Genomic DNA, 22,801 nt, shown 5'->3' on the forward strand with positions numbered 1-22,801 from the left:
GCCGGCGCGGCCGGCCACCCGCTAGCTAGCCAGCGGGACCAGAACCACGGCGGGAGAGTGCACGCACACCTGACCCTGGGCCACATCCAGAGTGAGTGCGGGCGCGCTCCCCACATCGCCTGCAGCCAGACTCACGCCGGGATTAGCCAGGTGTGGCGGAGACCCCAGGGTGCCCGCACACACCACGCCGGGGGTCAAGCGACCCGCCCCATACTAAAGGCGTGCACCACCACCATGCCCAGCTAATTTTTTGCTTTTTTAAAAAAAGATTTTATTTTTATTTTATGTGTATGAACACTTTGTATGTATTAAGTGCACCACATGCATACAACACCTGTGGAGGCAGGAAGAGGGCATCAGATCCCCTGAAACTGGAGTTAAGGATGGTTGTTAGCCTCTACGTGAGCACTGGGAACTGAACCTGAATCCTCTGCAAGAGCATTAAGTGCTCTTAACCACTGAGCCATCTCTCCAGTCCATTTTTGCTTTTTTTTTTTTTTTTTTTTTTTTTAGAGCAAGGGTCTCCCTTTAGCCCCAGCTGGCCTGGAACTCACTATGTAGGCCAGGCTGGCTTTGAACTCACAGAGATCCGCCTGCCTCTGCCTCCCGAGTGCTGGGATTAAAGGCGTGAGCCACCACGCCCAGCCTTTGGCTTTATTTTTTGATTCAGAGTCTCACTATGTAACCCAGGAAGACCTGAGCTCCCCATCCTCCTGCCTTGGAGTCTCTAGAGCTGGATTTCCAGGTGTTTGCCACCACACCCAGCTCCAGTGTTTAGTCTCTTAACTGTACAGTACTCCACGGCCAAAGAAGTTCCAGTTTTGGAGGGTGACCAGAAAAGACTTCATCTTGATGAACTGCCTCTCTCCACTTAGCCTACTTCATGTCTTTTCTTGGCACTTAGCATGTGTTTGTAACACCTTTCATACCCATTAGCAGAACTGGAAAATTAAGGTCCTGGCTCAGGCTGGACCACTGATCTTCCATGTACCTTCAGCCCCCAGCCCTCTCTGGTTTTCCCATCTAGAAAACAAGAGGTTGAAACATGCTAGAATTCCCCCACACCCCACAAGTCCCTAAACCTACCAGGCTGAGGGGAGGCAGCAGAAAGTTTTCTGGTTCTAGGCTGGGCGACCGTTTGGGGGGTTTCAATCCCAGAAGCTCAACCCCCTTTTCCTTTGAGCTCTGGGCCAGGGCCCTGTAGAAAAACAGACAAGTCTCTCAGAACACAGCAAACTGGGCAAGTGTAGGCACCTGTATCAGTGATGCTCTCCCCACACAGCTGCTTATTCTTTTACTTACAAGCCTACCAACCCACCCATCCACCCATCAACCATCCATCCATCCATCCATCCGTCTATCCATCCAACATCCATCTACTGACGTTTCCATACCCATCCATTCACCCACCCACTTATCCATTCATCTACCTACCCACTCACCATCTATCTATCCAATCTATCCATTCATCTATTGATATTTCCATCTACCCATCAATCCATTCACCTACCTACCCACCTATCTATCCACCCATCTATCCACCCATCCATTGATCTTTCCATTCACCAATCCACCCACCCACCCACCCATCCATCTTCATATTGGTCCATCTGTCCATCCATCTATCTATCCATCCATTCACCCACCTCCTCACAGTACTCGTTGATTCCCTATCTCCTTTGTTTAAGAAGGCTTTATTAGGCACCCACTGTTTAACCATCCCCAAGATGGGAGCCTTGGGAGGTGCCACCATATATCCATAAAGCCTCATAAGGATAGAAAAGAGATTTCTCTAGAGGCTAAACGGGCACATGACTGCTAGCTAAAGCAAAAAGTTGAGTACAAGGACTCTAAAACCTTTGAAAGGGAGACAAGGATGCTTTGAAATTACATGTAAAGCCATATGCGTGAATAGGGTGTGGCAATGCATGCCTATAATCCCAGCAGAGGAAAGACTCCTGTAAGTTTGAGGCCAGCCTGGGCTATATGCTAATAACAAGACTCTGTATCAAACAGACAAAAATTGTACACGTGCGAATTTTCTCAGACAATTCCCTATCTTTGCACAGGTTCTCAGAGGTCATAGGAAACTTAGTTCTAAGACAGTGTCTTAGACATCGTGGCACTTTCTTCTCAACTTTTTTTTTTTTTTGGCTAACAGGGTCTCACTATGTAGCCCTGGCTGGCCTGAACTCACTATGTAGACCAAATTGGCCTTGAAGTCTCAGAGATCCACCTGCCTGTACCTCCCAAGTGCTGGGACTAAAGGCATGTACCACCACACCCAGCTTCTTTTGAACTTTTATTTTATTTTATTTTGTTGCTACAGATAGAACCTGGAGCTTTGCACTTCCTAGGCAAGTGCCCCACTGCTGAGCCACACCCCAGCCCCTCACTGGGGGATTCTAGGCAGGTGCTCTACCATCGAGCCACACCCCAGCCCCTCACTGGGGGATTCTAGGCAGGTGCTCTACCATCGAGCCACACCCCAGCCCCTCACTGGGGGATTCTAGGCAGGTGCTCTACCATCGAGCCACACCCCAGCCCCTCACTGGGGGATTCTAGGCAGGTGCTCTACCATCGAGCCACACCCCAGCCCCTCACTGGGGGATTCTAGGCAGGTGCTCTACCATCGAGCCACACCCCAGCCCCTCACTGGGGGATTCTAGGCAGGTGCTCTACCATCGAGCCACACCCCAGCCCCTCACTGGGGGATTCTAGGCAGGTGCTCTACCATCGAGCCACACCCCAGCCCCTCACTGGGGGATTCTAGGCAGGTGCTCTACCATCGAGCCACACCCCAGCCCCTCACTGGGGGATTCTAGGCAGGTGCTCTACCATCGAGCCACACCCCAGCCCCTCACTGGGGGATTCTAGGCAGGTGCTCTACCATCGAGCCACACCCCAGCCCCTCACTGGGGGATTCTAGGCAGGTGCTCTACCATCGAGCCACACCCCAGCCCCTCACTGGGGGATTCTAGGCAGGTGCTTTATCACTGAGCTACACCCCCAGCCCCTCACTGGGGGATTCTTGGCAAGTGCTTTACTGATGAGCTATATCTCAGTCTCAATTTCTTCTTAACTATCACAAAAACTGTCACTAAGTCAGATGTAATTATGTCCCAAGGAGTGATCCTTGGATAAACAGTGAGACAGCTAGGGCAGAGCTACAGAGGCTGGAACAAACTTGGCATGTGTTGGGCAGGGACATGGAGGGCCTGGCTGGAGAGGGGGTTGTGGAGGGAGAGAAATCATCATAAAAGGTGGGACTGATATAGGAGGGTGAGTAAGGACCTTCTTTATGTCCGGGTTGCATTCCTCTTTCACTGTGGCTCACCTCTTCCGAGTTCCAGACATGGAGGAGGTTGTGGAGGGCTTCCCCCTGGAAGGGCTGGAGGAGCTCAGTCGGGGGTCACTCCCCCAGCGGGGCAGTAAGGAGGGTTCAGGGCTTGGGGGTGACAGGCCGTGGAAGCTCCGAGCACGGGGTCGGCGGGCTGTCCCTGGAAGTCTGTGGCGGTAGGCCCTAGGCAGCTGCTCACTGGAGTTGAGCTGGAAGTCATCGTCCATGGAGATGTAGGGAGCTAGCATCTCTAAGTCCAGAGTATCAGCCTCCTACAAAGAGCAGGAAGGAGTTAGCAACAAGCGATGTCAACACCTCTGAGATGTTTGCCTGGGATCTGAACTTTTCTTGCCCTGTCATGAAAATGAGTATAAGGACTTTGTGGTAATCAGTACCCAAAGATGCTTCAATGATTTTCCTTGGGTACAGTCCCTTCCACAAAGACCAGGGCGGCCTGGGTACAAAAGGACACTACTCTGCACGACATTCACTTGTAGCTGTGAAACGCATGAGAACGACCATTTGTGATGCTGTCTCTGTGTGTCTCACTCTGTGGACCCCGGTTTTTCTGTTTTTGTGTCTCTCTCTCCTCTGTATCTCTCTCTGTGTCTCTATGTCTTTCTGTCTGTCTGTCTCTCCATCATCTTTGTCTCTGACTCTCTCTGTTTCTGTCTCTCTTTCTTTGTCTTGTCTCTCTCCCCTGCCTGTTGCTCTCTGTGTGTCTGTCTCCATGTCTCTGTTTCAGCTCTTTGTCTCCTGAATGTCTCTGTGCCTCTCTTTCTGTGTCCTTGTCTTTCCCTCCATCCTTAACTGTCTCTGTCATTTTCTCTGTTTCCTTCTCTCTTCCCTCTGTGATTCTGTCTCCCCACCGCCCCCTAGCCAATGAAAACAATGGTCCACCTATCAAAGCACCCATCAGTCTATCCACCCAAGCATCCCTTCATGCATCCGTCAGTCTACCCATCCAAGCATCCCTTCATTCACCTGTCAGTCTACCCATCCAAGCATCCCTTCATGCATCCATCGGTCTACCCATCCAAGCATTCATCCATCCAAGTATCCATCCTTTCATCCAGTAATTTTCCTTAAATATCATCTATCATCCATCCAGATCATTTACATAATGAATGCAATGGCTCATCCATCCATCCCACCACCCTTCTCCAAATCCAATCCCTAGAGCACCAACTACCCTTTCCATGCCAGGCCTCACCTGGGGTGTATCTAGATCGGTTTCCACAGCCTTGCGGTTTTTCCGGGCACTGGAGAGCCTGTGTGCATTCTCCATGCCTACCAGCAACTGATCTGGGAGATCAGCCTGTGAGAAGACAAAGCAGAGATGCCAGAGACTGTGAGGATATGTCAGCCATAAAAGCTCAGGGTGCAGGTGGGGGTCAAATGTCAGACAGTTGGAGCTGGAAAGGGGCCCCAGAGCAAATAAAAATGAGTTTTTGTTTATTTGTTTGCTTATTTTTGTTTTGAGACAGGGACCCATGTAGCCCAGGTTGGCACTGAATTCAAGATGTAGCTGTATGATCACTTATATAATGAATGCAATGGCTCATCCATCCATCCCACCGCCCTTCTCCAAAGCTAGATAATCCAATCCCCAGAGCACTGACTACCCTTTTCATGCCAGGGAAAGATAAGATGACTTTGAACTTATGATTCTCCTGCCCCCAGCTCCCAAATGCTGGGATTACAGGTCTATACCACCATGCTTAGTTTTAATATTTTTATTTGTTTGATTATTTTTTGAGACAGGGTCTGTGATGGTCAGCTTTAATTATCAACAACACAACCTAGAGTCACCTGGGAAGAGTCTCAGTGAAGAACTGTTTACGTTGGGTTGGCCTGTGAGAATGTCTGTAGGGGACCGTCTTAATTAATTGATGTGGGAAGACCCAGGCACACTGTGGGTGGCATCATTCCCTGGGAAGGGGTCCTGAACTGTGTAAGAGTGGATAGATAGAGATAAGCACAAGTAAGTAAGGGGCTGCATGCATTTATTTTTCTCTGCTCTTGACTGGATATGAGGTGGCCAGTTGTGATTTCCCAAGAGGGATAGATTAAAACCTGGAAGCTAAAATAAGTAATTTCTCCTCTAAGTTGCTTTCTGTTGGGATATGTGTATCTGTGTGTGCGTGTGTGTGTGTGTGTATATATATTTAATTATGTGGAGGGGGTGGGGTATGTGCATGTGTGAGTGCAGGTGTCCGTGGAGTCCAGAGGAGGGCACTGGATCCCCTGGAACTGGAGTTACAGATGGTTGTAAGCCTCTGGATGTGGGTGCTGGGAACTGAATCGGGTCCTCTGCCAGAACAACAAATGGCCTTAACTGCTGAGTCATCTCTCCAGGCCCCTTTGTCAGGATCTTTTATCACAACAACAGAAATGAAACTATAACAGGGTCTCATACCCAGGCTGGCCTGGAACTCAACTCATATAGCTGAGGCTGACCTTGAGCTCTTCCTGCTTCAGCCTCCTGAGTGTCAAGATAACAGATGTGCACCTCCAAGCATTGGATCTTTGATTTATGTGTATGTGGTCTAGGGTCTGAGACAAGGTCTTGATGTGTAGCCCAGGCTGGCCTTAAATTCAATCCTCCTGCCTCAGTTTCCCAAGTGCTGGGATCACAAGTGTGTGCTACCACACCTAGCTTGAAATCTAGGTTTTTAAATTTTTATTTATTTATTTTATTTTTTAATGTTTTATTATTTTTATTTTATGTATATGAGTGCTATGTCTGCATGTAGGTAAGTGCACCCGTGTCATGCAATGCCCGTGGAGGACAGAAGAGGCTGTCCGATCCCCTGGAACAGGAGTTACAGACAGTTGTTAGCTGCCATGTGGATACTGGGATTCGAACCCAGGTTTTCTGCAAGAACAGTTATTGTTCTTAACTGCTGAGTCATCTCTCCAGCCCCTATTTATTTTATGTGTATGTAAACATGTATGTAAGTGCACCCATGCATGCAATGTTCACAGAGGCCAGAAGAGGGCATTAGATTCCCTGGAACCGGAGTTGTGGACAGTTGTAAGCTGCCATGTGGGTTCTGGGAACTAAACCCAGCTCCCCTGGAAGAGCAGCCAGTGCTCTTAATTGCTGAGCCATCTCTCTCGCCCCTGAAATCTGGGTCTTTTTTATTTTTTGTTTCATTTTGTTTTGTTTTTGTTTTTTGAGACAGGGTCTCCCTGTAGCACAGCTGGCCTAGAACTTGCTATGTAGACCAGACTGGCCTGAGTTTCACAGAGATTAGCTTCTGCCTCCCAAATTCTGGGATTAAAGACGTACACCATTTCCAGCTGAACACTTAGGTCTTAAAGGAACCCCATCTCATCCCTCAGATGGAGAAACTGAGGCTCAAAAAGCAGCAAGGCTTCAGCCAGAGGTCCAAACAGCACAGGCTCTGGGGGTCAGTGAAGTGAGACTGTTTACCGGAAGAGGACTTTGGGGTCGCCGTGCAGCCTGTGGGGTGCTGGGGGTGGCAGCTACTGGAGGCCCATCCAGGATGGGTGCCATGAGGTGGCGCAGATCTGGGCTACAGAAACGGCGAGGGTCAGCAGCCAGGGTAGCCTCATTCAGGGCTGGCGGGTGCAGGAAAGCCAAGATCCGGGAACCAGGAGGGTCTGCAGGATGGATAGGACACAAAATGGTCACAGAGAGTGGAGGGCCAGACCCTGCCCTGCCGCATCAAGCCCAGGGAATGATATCTTCAATGACACATCAGGGTGGCTAATGTCCTCACTTGCTGGGAAGAAGGGGCTGAGGCCTCTTGTACTGGCCATTTCAGTGGCCAGGGTGCTGGGAGGCCCTGGAGGGTCCTTGGGGAAGAACCCAGTGGCCCCAAACAGCATTTGAACACTCAGCTCTTATGTGTTAGGACTGGCCTGAGACCCCCAAGGAGGAGGTCTTAAGATCCCTGAAGGTCAACAGTCAGCTCTGAACCAGAGAAAGGAAAACATTAACCCTTTCACCTCACACCCAGGGGCACTGGCTGCTGACAACAGTGGGGGAAAAAGTGAGTCCCTTGAAGTACAAACAAGGAAGGTAGCTCATTTTGGGTGTGGAAGAGAAAGAAAAGGCTGAGTAGAGCCAGGAGGTTCAAGATTACTAGAAATCGAGGACTTGGGTTCAATTTCCAGCACCCACACGGTGGGTAACAACCATCTTTAGCTCCAGTTCTAGGGGACCTGATGCCATCTTCTGACCTCTTCGGGCATTGCATGACATGGGTGCACTTACACACATGCAGGCAATACACGCATACACATAAAATAAAAATAATAAAATATTTTTTAAAAGATTACTAGAAATCAAAGGGTGGGGATGTAGAAGTGTGGATAATAGGGAGTCATTCTAAGATTCAGAGCAGAAGGTGACCAGAGACTGAAGCAATCCCCTTGCACTCATGGGCATGAGGGAGCACTAGAGGAAAAAGCATTCTGAGTAGAGGCAATAGCATGTGCAAAGGCACTGAAAGAGAACATTGTGCCTGTCCTAAGAGCTTTAGGGAGAGCCAGCGTGGTTTGGCGGGTGTCTGACAAGGGCAGAGAGCAGCAGGCAGGTCCCATAGGGTCTGGTGAGTCATATGAAGGGTCTTTCTTGAGCTTTCTTCCAAGAGTCCTGGGGACACAATGGTCTTGTTCCTTACCGAGACTGCTACCAGGGGAATCCTTCTGCCAGGAGGTGCCCCGTGGAGGGGGTCTGCGAGAATGTCGCTCTGTTTGTTCCAGGGACAGCACCACTCCAGTCTCTTCTACCCGGCTGGGGAATAAGGCAGGAAGGAAAGTGGGCATCAGAGGGTCCTCAGCGGCCCCCTTGGGCAACTGCTTCCAATGTTGTCACTACTGAGGCCGTCCCACATCCCACCCAGGAGCTGAAGGGCATCTGTCAGAAGATAATTTCTCACACTGGTTTCTTACCAGGATTTTTGTTTGTTTTGATGTAAATCTCACATAGCCTAGGCTGGTCTCAAACTCACTATGTAGCAAAGGATGACCTTGAATTTCGTTCTGTTTTTGTTTTTGTTTTTGTTTTTTGTCTTTTTGAGACAGGGTCTCCCCGTAGCCCCAGCTGGCCTGGAACTCGATACATAGACCAGGCTGACTTCGAACTCCCAGAGATCTGCCTGCCTCTGCCTCCCAAGTGCTGGGATTACAGGCATATGCCACCACATGCCTGGTTTATATTGTGCTGGGGATCGAACCCAGGACTTCATGCATGCTAGGAAAGTATCAACTGAGCTACATGTACCCTAGCCCTCAGAAATGCTTTCAGTCCCAAGCATTTAGGATATGGGATACTCAACTATTATTATTTATGGATTGCTTTGGCTTTTTTTGTTTGTTTGCATGCTGGGAATTGAACCCAGTATGTAAGACCCTGTTTCAGAAAGACTTAAAAGAAAAAAAAAGCCTAAAAAAAGTATATTCTTTATTACATTTCCAAATATGAGAAATTCATAGAGCTATATTTCAGTGAACAAGCATTTATTTAGGAAGTTTCTATTCATAGCCATTTTCATCCTCAAGGGAACAGGTTTATAAATATATCCTTATGGCCCCCACACCTCCCATCCCACAGTCTCTAGCTGTAGAGACAACCCAAATGCTGGCTGGGTAAAGTGACTTTGAGCGGGTGGTGTAGGGTTGAGAACCATGCATTCATTTGCGTCTCATTAACATCAGCATCCTAGAGGGCAGAATGTGGGGGTGGGGGGTGAGGGTGGGGTCTGATGTTCCCAACAGTTTTTTGAGAAGTTATGACTCCTTAACCTCACTAAACTTGTCTGCAGACATCCCAATTTAGACTGAACCACAGCTACCCTTATCCCTTTGAAAGACACATAATTGCAGACACACACTTGGTACACACAGGCACAGACACAGAAGAATGCTTGTATACATGCAAGTATGTAGAAAAAGAACATGCACAGAACCTCCATGCACTTGGTGTCCTATATATGCACACAGGCCACACGGAGCTCACTCATTTGTTCCTTTCACAAACACCTCTCAGATAAGCTTTACTACATAGAGGTTGACAGCAAAGAATCAGCAGCCAGTAGCTTGGGTTCAAATCCCAGCTTGGCCCTTTTGAGCTGTGTGACCTTAAACTTGTAGCCGAATCTCTCTGGACAGGTGGATTATAGACAAGTCCTCTACCACTGAACAACACCCCCAGCCCCTCACTGGGAGATTCTAGGCAGATGCTCCACCACTGAGCCTCATTCCCATCCCTTCACTGGGGGATTCTAGGCAGGTGCTCCACTCCAAATTTTACCACTGCAACCTATTTGAATTACTAAAATTAAAACAAAAATATGGGCTGGAGAGATGGCTCAGTGGTTAAGAGCACTTGCTGCTCTTGAAGAGGGCCCAGGTTCAGTTCCCAGCACCTACATAGCAGCTAACAACTTCTGGAATTCCAGTTCCAGGGAAAACAATGCCTTCTTCTGGCCTTGGTATGCACTGCATGCATGTGGTGCATTTACATACATCTAGGCAAAACACTCAGATACAATCAATAATATTTTAAAAACACAAAAATAATACATAGTAAATGACATGTTGGCAAGTCTGTGAACAACCTGGATTCTCACACGCTGCTGATGGGAATGCAAATGGTGCACTCACTGTGGAGAGCAGTTTGGCAGCTCCTTTGAAGGATAAATATACACTGAACCATATGACCCATGCAGTCTACTCCTAGATGTTTACCCAAGAGAAATGAAAACGTGTGCTCTCACAAAATCCTGCATGAGAATGATTACAGTAACTATTTGCATTATCCCCAAAATAGGAAACAGCCCAAAGTCTTCCAGCTGGTACATGGCTAAATAAACTTCAGTCCATTCATATTACAATGAACACTAGTCAGCAGTAAAAAGCAGCTATTGGGCTGGGCCTGGTGGGTCACACTTGTAACTCCAGGACCAGGGAGAATGAGGCAGGAGGACTGTCGTGACTTTAAGGGCAGCCTGGTCTATGTGATTTCCAGGCTAGCATGGGATTCAGAGATGAGATCCTGTCTCGAAAAAAGCAAGGGACCAATGAGCTGGTTCAGCAAGTATAGAGCTTGCCATACAAGCCTGGAGATGTGAGTTCAAACCCCAGGTCACATGGAAAGCCAGAAGGAGAGAACTGACTCCACAAAATTGTCCTCTGACCTCCATACATGTGCTGTGGCATACAGGCACATACATATACATACAATAATAATAATAATAAATAATAAAATAAAAAATTTAAAGGATGGAGCTGGAGAGACGGCTCAGTAGTTAAGAGCACTTACTGCTCTTGCAGAGGATCCAGGTTCAGTTCCCAGCACCCACATCAAGCAACTCACAACCTCCTGTAACTTCAATTCCAGGGGATTCAATACCCTCTTCTGGCCTCCAAGGGTACCAGGCACACAGGTGGTACACAAACATACATGTAGGCAAGCATTCATATGTGAAATAAAAATGAACTTTTTAAGCCAAAAAGAGAACCCATGATTCCATTACATTTCTTATGTTAAATATAGAGCCTCTCCCTCACTGTTTTATTTATTTATTTACAAGATAGGGTCTCAACTATGTAGCCCTGACTGGCCTAGAACTCATAGAGATCTGCCTGCCTCAGTCTCCTGAGTCCTAAGGGCTGAGATTAAAGGTATGTGCCACTATGCCTAGATACTTTTGTTTTTGTTTTTTTAAGTATATTCATGTTTTTAGTATATTAATGTTTTGTCTGCATATATGCAAGTGCATCATGTGCATGCAATGCCTTCAAAGGCCAGAAGATCGTGTTGGATCCCCTGGAACTGGAAATATGGCAGTTGTTAACCACCATATAGATGCTGGGAAATGAACCCAGGTTCTCTGCAAGAGCAGCGAGTGTTCTTAACTGCTGAGCCGTCTCTCCAGGCCCCTATTTTAGTTTTTTGAGACAGGGCTTCACTATGTAGTCCAGGCTGGCCTTGAACTCATAATCCTCCTCTGTCAACCTCCACAGTTCACAGTCCTGCCTGTCTATGTATCATTTTCAGTTTAAATGATCAGTACAAGCCTGGCATGGTGTGATGTGCCAGTAATTACAGCACTTGAGAGGTAGAGGCAGGAGGATCAGGAGTTCAAGGTCATCCTTGGAGGCAAAGGGAGTTTGAGGCCAGCCTGGACCGCATGAGACCTTGTCTCAAAAAACCAACAATGTCTAGGTGTGGTAATGCATGCTTTTGATGCCAGTACTTGGGAGGCAGAGGCAGGTGGAGCTCTGAGTTTGAGGCCAGCCTGGTCTATATAGTGTTACAGGCCAGCCAGGACTGTATGGTAAGGCCCTATCTCCCAAATAAATTAGCAAAAAATTCTTCCACAACAGTATACACATGTGCACACACATACATATGTAGACACACATGTGCATTCACATGGCCACATGTGTTCCACATATAGGTGTGTGTACATAGTTCTCCAAACAACAATACACATGTATGCCTGTGCACAACACACACGCACGCGCACGCACACACACACACACACACACACACACACATACACACACACACAGACTAGCCGCATGCATAAAGTCACTTAAACATCCCTCACCTGATCAGGAAGTGGACACAGATGATACTCTCTGAATGCGGGCCCCGGCCTCCTGATACCACTGTGGCCTGGGTCTGGGTCCACAGGTAGCCTCCGGTCCGGGCCAGGAAGCGATACTGCCCGGTTACTGCCTGGCCCTTGCTCAATACTGGGGAGAGGGGAGGGTAAGGATCAGGGCCACAGCAGGAGTACCTGGGGACAGAAGGCTCTGGGGGCCAGAATTAGGTGCCAAGTGGCACAGAAGGAGAAAAATTCTTTGGATTGTGCAAAGGCCGAGGGGTTAAGGGATCAGAGGAAAGCAGGAGTCCCACAAAGCCCTGAGCCTTCTCTTGAGGAGACTGAGGATGGAGAGTTGGGGCTGCTGTCTGCTGGGGCCACAGGGCAGCTGGCTCCAGTCTGGGACATAGTGGTCACATACAAGTGTGGATACTCCTGCTGACTGCATCCGAGTCCAGCACGTGGATGTACTCATAGGCGGAACAGCCAATCAGGTCATCAGGGCTGTAGCCAGCAACCTCTGCGATCCTGGGGTGAGACAGAGGCGGATTGATCAAGGTCCAGATAGACAGAAGGGGTAGGGGTCACAGACAACGCCAGCAAGATGAGAGACAGGGTAGTGGCAGAATGAAAGTGGTGTGGGAAGGAATAAACAGGAAAGGCATGCTGGCTCACAACCTCTAATCAGCTCTCAGTAGGATGAAGTATTGTGAATTTGAAGTATTGTGAGTTTGAAGCCTGGAATACAGCAAAGTCGTATAAAAATAAAAACAAGGACTAGGGGCATGGCTCAGTGGCAGAGCAACTGCTTTGAATCCCCCAGTGAGGGGCTGGGGGCATGGCTCAGTGGCAGAGCACCTGCCTAGAATCCCCCAGTGAGGGGTTGGGGGCGTGGCTCAGTGGCAGACGACCTGCCTAGAATCCCCCAGTGCGGGGTTTGGGGCGTGGCTCAGTGGCAGACGACCTGCCTAGAATCCCCCAGTGCGGGGTTTGGGGCGTGGCTCAGTGGCAGACGACCTGCCTAGAATCCCCCAGTGCGGGGTTTGGGGCGTGGCTCAGTGGCAGACGACCTGCCTAGAATCCCCCAGTGCGGGGTTTGGGGCGTGGCTCAGTGGCAGACGACCTGCCTAGAATCCCCCAGTGCGGGGTTTGGGGCGTGGCTCAGTGGCAGACGACCTGCCTAGAATCCCCCAGTGCGGGGTTTGGGGCGTGGCTCAGTGGCAGACGACCTGCCTAGAATCCCCCAGTGAGGGGTTTGGGGCGTGGCTCAGTGGTAGAGCACCTGCCTAGAATCCCCCAGTGAGGGGTTTGGGGCATGGCTTAGTGGCAGAGCACCTGCCCAGCATGTGCAAAGCCTTGGATTTCCTCCTTAACACCACAAAAATAAATAAGGAAATAAATAAATGAATGGAAAAAAATTAATATGGGGTGGGGAGAGGGTGGAAAAATGCAGAGAAAAGAAAGAACATATGTGAAAACAGGAGCAATACATCATGAAAAGAAGGAAGAGAAAGAATGATCATCAAAGGTACAGACTGAAAGTGAGACACTTCACTGTGCTCTGCCCTGGGCAATGCAAGGAGTACAGAGAACAATTAACGGGGGCTGTCGACCCACATGACAGTTGAGGAAACTGAGACAAGGAGAGGTTAAGTAGCTTGGCCAATGACACACAGCAGGATGGAAACCCATGAAATCTGAACCTCGAGTCAACTGCTTCTTAGCATGTAGCTCAGCGGGTACAGCACTTGCCTAGCACACACAGGCCTTGGTTTCCATCCCCAGCACTGCAGAAAACCTGACATGGCGGTACCCACCTGTAATCCCAGTACTCAGGAGGTGGAGGCAGGAGGATCAGAAGTTCAAGGCCATCCTTGGCAATATAGAGTTTAAAGCAGGTATGTGCTATGTGAGACCATCTCAAATGTTGGAGGAGGGGGAAGAGGAGGAAGATGAGGAGGAGGAAGAGGTAGAGGTAGAAGCAACAGAAGCAGCTACAGAAAGACACAGAGGGGGGTGAGAATGGGGGGGGAGAGAGAGAGAGAGAGAGAGAGAGAGAGAGAGAGAGAGAGAGAGTGTGGGCAGAAAGAGTGAGAGTGGGCAGAAAGTATGAGAGGGAGATGGTGATCACCCACCTCTCATCACAGTATGTGAACTTCATGTCCAGGCTGTGGCGGCTGAGAAAGGCTCCCCTTCCCAGAGGGGGCTCCAGACTGGCAGGATGGGGGATGGCTTCACAGATGAGCACCAGACATTGTAGGGGAGGCTCTGGACAAGGGCTTCCCTCAGGGGATGTCTGTGCAGGGGGCTTATAGGCCCTCAAATGTCCAGAGCACCGCAGCACCTTTGGGTGAAGTGGGGATGTGTGAGCAAGCATCTTGTCATATGGCTACCAAGGGGCTGGCAGGCCTGTGTCTGAGCCCCATATGGGACTGGGGAGAAAAGATCACTGGTGACTTTAGAAAGTCAATATGGGGAGCTTTGAGGACCTTCATTCTAACCTCAGGAAACTTGGAGACTCCAAGCTCAGGGGGCTGAGGATGCCCCCAACCCCTGGCTCAGGGACATTCAACCTCCTAGATGCCCTATGATCATATTAGATCCAGTGTGAAGGAGCTCCATGGGCTTCTGAGCCAGGGAGACAGAACTCCAACAAAAAATGAGATTTAGGGGACCAGGCCCACCCTAGCAGGCCCCACCCACCAAGTCAGGCCCTGCCCACCTTCCATGTGGCAGCTTTGAGGTTGAGTGTTCGCCCCCTGCTGGTGAGTGTGCTCTTCATGCGCAAGGAAAAGTGGCGTTCTGTTGGGGCCTCCAGCTTCTTCTTGGACAGGCCTGGGGGTGGGTACCAAGAGGGTCCAGGTCACTAAGCTGGCCTCCCTAGCCTCAGAGATGGCTCAACAGTTAAGAGTATATACTACTCTCACAGAAGATCTGAGTTCGGATCCCAGTACCCACATGAGGCAGCTCACAACTACCTGTAACTCCACCTCCAGGGATCCAATGCCCTCTTTTGGCCTCTGAGGGTACTGCACTCACATGCATATACACATATATAAACATAATAAAATATTAATAAAATCTTAAAATCTCTCCGGTCTTATTCCCAAAGTTGATACCTGGAACCGAGGACTGGGAACCCCTCCCCCCAGCAGGGCAGAGACATCTGTCCCTTCAGTTTTCTCTATTCAAGTGTTCTGGGAATTGGGGTGGGAGGATATGCCTCAATTTCCTATCCTGTAAGGTAGGGTCAGAACTTGAAGGGCACTCACTTGGCCTAGGTGTCAGTGCATCCTGGAGTTCTTCTTGATCGCAGGGATGGATGAAATCAAAGATATTGTGTCCGATGAGTTCCAGCTGCAAGGGAGGGATACCGTGTGCAGTGGAGGGAAGACATGCTTAGCAGAAGCCCTGGCCTGGCTCCTCCTTCCTCTCATTATTCCTGCCCCAATTCATGAGTCTGGATGACTTCACCAGTCTCCTCATTCATTGATTCATTCATTCATCCATCCATCCATTCATTCAGCAACCATTTATGCAGCACCTAACTATACCAGGATCCCTTCTAGATGACTGGGACAGTTCACAGATGGATTGCAGCTTTTCAGAGCTTACTGAATGATGTATGTGGCTGTGTGTGGCAGCTAGGTATGGTCACATGATGAGGCAGTGGCCAAAGTGATATTTTAGAGAAATGTTGGGCTGGAGATGTGACTGAGATGGTAGAGTGCTTGTCTACTGTGTCCCAGGTCCTGGGTTCAATACCAGACATGGCATAAAGGGTGAGTGTCTTTATCCCAAAAACAGGGAGGCAAAGGCAGGAGGAGCAGAAGTTCAAGGTCATCCTTGGCTACATAGTGAGCTTGAGGCCAGCCTGGGCTACATGGGACCCAATCTCAAAAGAAAAAAAAAAAGTTCAACAAAGGAAGTGAGGTGACTTTGTGGCACCTTAGAGTAACAACATTCTAGAGTCACATAGAGATTGGTGGTGTATACCTTTAATCCCAGAACTCAGGAGGCAGAGGCAGGTGAATCTCTGTGAGTTCGAGGCCAGTCTGGTCTACATAGTGAGTTCCAGGTCATCCAGAACTACAATGTGAGACACTGTCAAAAAAAATTTAAAAAGACGGCCAAGCATGGTGGCACAGGCCTTTAATCCCAGCACTTGGGAGGCAGGGGCAAGTGGATCTCTGTGAGTTCCAAGCCAGCCTGGTCTGCATAGCAAGTTCCAGGCCAGCTGGGGCTACAGGGAGACCCTGTCTCAAAAAGACAAAAAAAAAAAAATTTAAAAGAGGGATGGAGTGATGGCTCAGTGGTTAAGAACACCTACTGTTCTTGCAGAAGACCCAGGTTCGAATCCCAGCACCAACATGGCAGCTAACAACTGTTCATAACTCCAGTTCCAGGGGATCCGACAGCCTCTTCTGTCCTCCGCAGGCATTGCATGACACAGGTGCACTTACCTACATGCAGGCATAACACTCATACACATAAAATTTTTTAAAATAATAAATAAAATATTGAAGAAAAAAAAGAGCACTGGCTGCTCTTACAGAGGACCTGGGTTCGGTTCCCAGCACCCACATGGCGGCTAACAACTGTCCATAACTTCCGTTCCAAGGGATCTGACACCATCTTCTGGCCTCCATGGGCATTTCATGATACAAGTGCACTTACCTACATTCAGGCAATACACTCAAACACATTAAATAATATAAAAATAAAATTTGGGGGGCCGGGTGTTATAGTACACACCTTTAATCCCAGCACTTGGGAGGCAGAAGCAGGCGGATCTCTGTGAGTTCAAGGCCAGCCTGGTCTACATAGTGAGTTCCAGGACAGCTGGGGCTACAGGGAGACCCTGTCTCAAAAAGACCAAAAATAAAATAAAATAAAATAAAATAATTTTTAATTTAAAAAAAGGGATGAAGAAATGGCTCAGTGCTTAAGAGCTGTTGCAGAGGACTTCAGGGGTTCAGTCCCAATACGCACATCAAGCAGCTCACAACCATCTCAAACTACAATTCCAGAAGGTATGATGCCCTCTTCTGGCCTCAAAGGGCACCTGCACACATGTGGTGCACATGCATACATTCAAGCAGACACACACACACACACACACACACACACACACACTCACACACACACATATTTGCAGAAGGGTTTGTGACAGGGTCTCCCTGTAGCTCCAGGTAACCTAGAACTCATTATGTAGACCAGGCTGGTCTTGAACTCACAGAGAGCCACCTGATTCTGCCTCCCAAGTGCTGGGATTAAAGGCATGGTGCCACCATGTGTGGCTACATAAAAACATATTTTAAAAATAATAAAAAATAAAAACAAGGGTCACAGATGCAAAAGCCCTGAGGTGAGTCACACCTGTCGGGCAGACCACAAATTCTGATACTTGTTTCAGTTTAGTAAGTGACACTTGTACTGGCAGGAGGGGACACAGATGAAAGGGACCCAGAGCGGCTTCATTTCCAATGGTGTCTGGATATCACACTAATCCTCCAACAGGATCTCTTGTTAGCTAGGGTTGAAGGCCTGCTCTGCCACTCCCTAACTTGGGCCTTTGGAACAGTAACTTGTCTAAGTCTAAGATTTGTCTAAGTCATGCACACAGAGAAATTGGTACCAGAAGTGGGGTTATCTGGCCGGGAACAGGAACAGAGGTCAAATATACAGTCATTTATGCAAAAGAGAAAGAGGGGGCTGGAGAGATGGCTCAGCAGATAAGAGCATGAGCTGTTGCTCTTGCAGAGGACATGGGTTCAATTCCTAGCACCCACATGATGGCTAACAATTATCTGTAGCTCCAGTTCCAGGGACTCCAATGCCCTCTTCTGACCTCCAAGGGCACTGCATGACATAGGTGAACCTACTTACAGGCAGGCAATACACTATTCACATAAAGTAAAAATAGTAAATAAAAAAATTTAATATTTTTATTTTTTCTTATGTGTATGAGTGTATTGACTGCATGTGTGTAAGTGTACCCATGTTGTACAGTGCCCATGGAAGAGGGCTTCAGATCCCCTGGAACTGGAGTTTACAGACGGTTGTTAGCTGTCATGTGGGTGCTGGGAATCAAACCTGCTTCATCTGCACGAGCAGCCCATACTCTTAATTGCTGAGCCATCTCTCCAGCCCATAAAATATTTTTTAAAGAAGAGAAAGAATGAGAATTTTCTCACACAGAGCTTTCTCTAAAGATGAATTAAAATTAGTTCTATTTCCAAAATGTTTTCTTTCTAGTTCTACAACCCCACAGGATGCCTGGCTCCTCTTCTCCATCTGAGATTTGTATTCTCTCCTGGTCAATCTTCCTTCCAACTCTATTCCCTTCCTAAAATGTAAACATGACTCTACTTTAGCACCTGTCCCCTGCTTCATATCCTTCTATGGTTCCCTGGGGGCCCTCCAAACAACTTAATTTGGACACATTACCCAGCCCCTGTTGAGCTCTCTGTTGTGTGTTCCAGCCCCCCCCCCAGGTTATTCCATTGCACCTTGTCCATTAATCAACATGATAATTTCTCCAAAATTCTCCATTTTATATCACCTCTGGGCCTTTGCATGGCCTAGTAATAATACCACGTAACTTCCCAATCTTCACTGCCCACCCCCTCCCCCAATTCTCATATCCCTTTGCCTGGCTAACTTATTCAGGTCTTAGCTCAGATATTCCTTCCTCTAAGAATCCCACAATTTCATCTCCTCCCAGGTTAGTTCAGGTCCCTGCTCTCCATTTTCTATATCTCTAGGCCATCCCATCTCAGCTCTGCCTATTCTGTGTCTTAGCTCAGATATTCCTTCCTCTAAGAATCCCACAATTTCATCTCCTCCCAGGTTAGTTCAGGTCCCTGCTCTCCATTTTCTATATCTCTAGGCCATCCCATCTCAGCTCTGCCTATTCTGTGTCTTGCTGTCTAGTAACATCCCCTTTTCTCCTCTGCACTGTGGAGTCTCATAAAGGCAGAGAGCTAAGGTTGCAAGGGCAACTGAGACCCCCCAGCAGCATCAGCAGGGGGCCAGGCAACAGAGCAGGCAGCTCACCTGACTGAGGCCCAGGTGCTTGCTGACATTTTCCGACAGGTAAGCCATGTCTCCCTCGGCGGTGAGCACCATGACGAAGCCCTCGAGGGCCTTCAGGTAGCAGGCGTCCAGTGGCTCTCCCCCTGTTCCCACCTGGTTCCATTCCCCTGGTACCCGGATAGGGGAATGGGGCAGCTGTAGTCAGTCTCAGACCCATCCTAGCTGGCCTCCCTCCATCCTTCCTCACTCAGAGGGCCTAGTAGGAGTGCCCAAGTGAGTGGGCACACACAGCCTAGGGAGAAGGCAGAACCACCAAGCTTTGGAACCAGGATTATGGTCTGGGGGGGTGGGGGGGTGTGGAAGGGTATTCTCACAAGATTCTAAAACTGAACACTCATGAGATGAAATTCAAGGAGCCTGGGGGCAGTTGGAATTCTAGAGTTGTGGACAGGTTTCCTAGAATTCTTGGGGGGAAGGTATGGCCGTTGAGATGGCCAGAATTCTAAAACAAAACAGGGAATCCCAGAAGACAGGATTCTCTTACTATTTATTTATTTTTTAATTGTGTGTGTGTGTGTGTGTGTCTGTCTGTCTGTCTGTGTGTCTGTGTGTCTGTGTGTAGGTATATGCTCATGAGTGTGTTGCCTACAGAGGCCAGAAGAGGGTGTCAGATCCTCTTGGAGCTGGAGTTATAGGCAGTTGTAGATGCTGGAAACTAAACCTGGGTCCTCTGCAAGAGCAGCAAGTGCTATTATCCACTGAGCCATCTCTCCAGTCTTACCTTTAAGTTCTTTCAGATAAGTTATATCTACACTTCACAACCATGCACAGTAGATAGCATGATAATTTGAAAAAAAAAAGAGATGAAATTCAAGGAGCCTGGGGGCAGTTGGAATTCTAGAGTTGTGGACAGGTTTCCTAGAATTCTTGGGGGGAAGGTATGGCCGTTGAGATGGCCAGAATTCTAAAACAAAACAGGGAATCCCAGAAGACAGGATTCTCTTACTATTTATTTATTTTTTAATTGTGTGTGTGTGTGTGTGTGTGCATGTGAAGGTCAGAGGACAACTGACAGAATTTTAAAAGGGCAAAGTCTCCCCCAGAATTCAATGAGGGCAAGAGAGTTCAATGGGCAGAGCCTCATAATGAAAACTTTTCAAATTCCTAGGATTCCAAGGTGGGGGTGGGGGGGAAGAGAAAGCCTTCTGCAAAGTGAAACTGCATTCTGAGTGGCTCTTAGGAGGACAACCAATGGTTCTAGAGAAGGGAGATACAGAAAGTCGAGAAAAATTTTAAAATAGAGCAGGGCATGGTGACACACCCCTTTAATCCCAGCACTGAGGAAGCAAAAGCAGATGAATCTCTGTGAGATCGAGGCCAGCCTGGTCTATGCAGCGAGTTCCAGACCAACTGAGGCTTCAGGGAAATGCTGTCTCACAAAACAAAATAAAATAAAATTCATAAACAAAATAAAAATCGGGCTGTGGAGACTCCTGGGAGTTGGCGGCTATGGGAAGCTGAGGCTGGAAGATCAAAGCCTGCCTGGCCTACCAAGGAATTTCAAAACCAGCCTGGGCAACTTAGTGAGACCCTGGATCAGAAGAGACAGTAAAAAGAGGGCTGGGAGTATGGCTTACTGGTGGCATACCTGCTTAGAATCCAGAATTCCCCAGTGAGGGGCTGGGGGTGTGGCTCAGTGGCAGAGCACCTGCCTAGAGTCCCCCAGTGAGGGGCTTGGGCATGGCTCAGTGGTAGAGCACCTGCCTAGAATCTCCCAGTGAGGGGCTGGGGATGTGGTTCAGTGGTGGAGTATTTGGGTACCATGCCCCTTGGATCTGGGTTCAATTCCAGCCAAGCAAAAAACAAACACATAAATAAGGAGGCAGAGACTGGTGTCCTCAAGAACCATGCCTACAGGTTAAAAAGGCCTCTGGAAGAGCTAAGCAAGCTGGTCTCACTTAAGAATTCTAAGGGCTGGGACGTCCAACGGCACACTTAAATCTTGGGGGTCTCACAAAGGTTTGATGGCCAAGGGGAGGAGCCGTCCTGAACACTGGGCTCCGATTGGTCCAGCGCTAGAGGGAGCGGGTTCTCGCTCAGAGTGGATTCCAGTGTTTAGCCGGGAAAGACTTCCCTGAGGCTGGGCCTCCCTCCTGAGAGGGCGGCATCTTCCTAGGGAGGGGTGTTCGGGGCGCGGGGCTCACCTGCCGTGCAGAGGCGGTGCATGCGCAGGTAGCTGATGGTGAGGCGCATGATGGAGGCCTTGTCCAGGTGCGCGCTGACACCGCGCGCGAAGGGCAGCGTGTGCGCCAGCTGGTACAGCACCTCGGTCTCCTGGCTGCGCCGGCTGCGCGCCGCATCCCGGGACTTCTCCTTTCGCAGCTCGGTGCTCGACCTGTGGATGTAGGGGGGAGGGAGCATTCACGAGAGGAAATCGCACAGGACAGGTCCCGCGTGGGATGCTTCCATTTAGCTCCTAGGTCTCACTGTGTGGTCCCGGAGGCTTCCCGGGGCCTGGAAGCTTATCCGCTGGGGTCCCGCCTTGCCCCAGAGTTTACCTGTCCTGATGCCACTCCATGATGCCCTCCCTGCGGCGTATTGCTCTCTGCTTCTCTCCCAGGATGTGTGCCTCAGGCTGCTCTGCCCCCTCTCTGACTTATCTGCAGCTTGGTTCCCGAGCTAGGGGACGCCTGGAGGACAGGGAGGCCTCCCGGTGGGAGGGGGCTGGTGGAGCTGGCCCAAGTCCAGAGGAGGGATGGTTCACGGAGAGCCTGCAGCCTCCCAGGCCCCTTTGCCCTTCGGCCTCCCAGAGCCCCCTTCCCTACCCGTTTTCCTCCTCAGCCGGCACAGACTTGGAACATAGATATCTCAGAGTCTAACGACACACCAAAGGGGCCTACAGAGGGGCAGGGCCCCACCAGGGTGACACAGCAAACCCACTCTTGCCTTCTGCCCAGCACCTCAGCTCTTTAATCCACTTCAAATGCTTGACTTTTCCCAGTGGGGCTGGTGTGTCTGTGTGAGAACTTTGTCAGAAATATTAGTATCTATGAGTTATCCATTTTACTATTATGTCAGTTCCAGTGCCAAATGTCAAGTCCACTCAAAGCTTAGACAACCAGAGAGGAGGGTTTATAATATTATATAACATTATCTCCTTTGGTCAGAAAAGCAAGCTGAGGTGCTTGCCCAAAACATGGAAATCAGGATGTGAACACCAATCTGACTCTCACAATTTTTTTCTTTAATATTAATTTATTTTATTTTTTATTTTTTTATTTTTTTGGTCTTTTTGAGACGGGGTCTCCCTGTAGCCCCAGCTGTCCTGGAACTCACTATGTAGACCAGGCTGCGCCACCACGCCCAGCTCATTTATTTATTTTTATTTTATGTGTGTATTTTGCCTGTGTGTAAGTGCACCAGTGTCATGCAGTGCCCTCAGAGACCAGAAGAGGGCATTGGATCCCCTGGAACTGGAGTTACAGACTGTCGTAAGCCACTATGTGGGTACTGGGTATGGAACCTGGGTCCCTTGCAAGGGCAACCAGTGCTCTTAACCGGCTGAGCCATCTCTCTAGCCCCAACTCCATGGAGAGAGAGAGAGAGAGAGAGAGAGAGAGAGAGAGAGAGAGAGAGAGAGCTTTATAAACTGGCCTAGGGCTCACTATTTAGCCCAGGCTGCCCTTGGACTCCTAATTCTCCTGCCTCTACCTCCCAAGTGCTCGGATTACAGGTATGTGCCATGTGCCACCACACCTGGCTCATATGTCTGTTTTTCAGTAAAAAAAATTAAGTAGTACTGGGCATGGTGGCACACACTTTTAGTCCCAGCACT

General features: G+C 49.0%; 1 protein-coding gene across 4 annotated transcripts in view; it reads right to left on the reverse strand.

Annotated features, from left to right (window-relative positions):
* Hif3a (hypoxia inducible factor 3 subunit alpha) overlaps window positions 1-22,801 on the reverse strand; it is a 35,195-nt gene that overhangs the window by 7,379 nt on the left and 5,015 nt on the right. Inside the window, exons 1-13 of one of the 4 annotated variants that reach the window (XM_017795413.2) lie at window positions 21,525-21,762; window positions 21,171-21,361; window positions 18,988-19,133; window positions 15,201-15,285; window positions 14,651-14,763; window positions 14,064-14,272; window positions 12,350-12,456; window positions 11,932-12,079; window positions 7,996-8,108; window positions 6,780-6,970; window positions 4,554-4,658; window positions 3,338-3,612; window positions 1,087-1,198 (exon numbers count right to left, since the gene is read on the reverse strand). In XM_017795413.2, the coding sequence (XP_017650902.1) occupies window positions 1,087-1,198; window positions 3,338-3,612; window positions 4,554-4,658; window positions 6,780-6,970; window positions 7,996-8,108; window positions 11,932-12,079; window positions 12,350-12,456; window positions 14,064-14,272; window positions 14,651-14,763; window positions 15,201-15,285; window positions 18,988-19,133; window positions 21,171-21,361; window positions 21,525-21,544 (1,815 nt within the window). In that variant the 5' untranslated portion in view covers window positions 21,545-21,762. Of the gene's footprint in view, window positions 1-1,086; window positions 1,199-3,337; window positions 3,613-4,553; window positions 4,659-6,779; window positions 6,971-7,995; window positions 8,109-11,931; window positions 12,080-12,349; window positions 12,457-14,063; window positions 14,273-14,650; window positions 14,764-15,200; window positions 15,286-18,987; window positions 19,134-21,170; window positions 21,362-21,524; window positions 21,763-22,801 lie in introns of those variants that run through there. The other 3 variants (XM_008821929.3, XM_017795421.1, XM_008821932.3) reach the window with 3 other exon arrangements.

Source organism: Nannospalax galili, unplaced genomic scaffold, assembly GCF_000622305.1.
Source record: "Nannospalax galili isolate Female #2095 unplaced genomic scaffold, S.galili_v1.0 scaffold432, whole genome shotgun sequence".
NCBI classification, from domain to species: Eukaryota; Metazoa; Chordata; class Mammalia; order Rodentia; family Spalacidae; genus Nannospalax; species Nannospalax galili.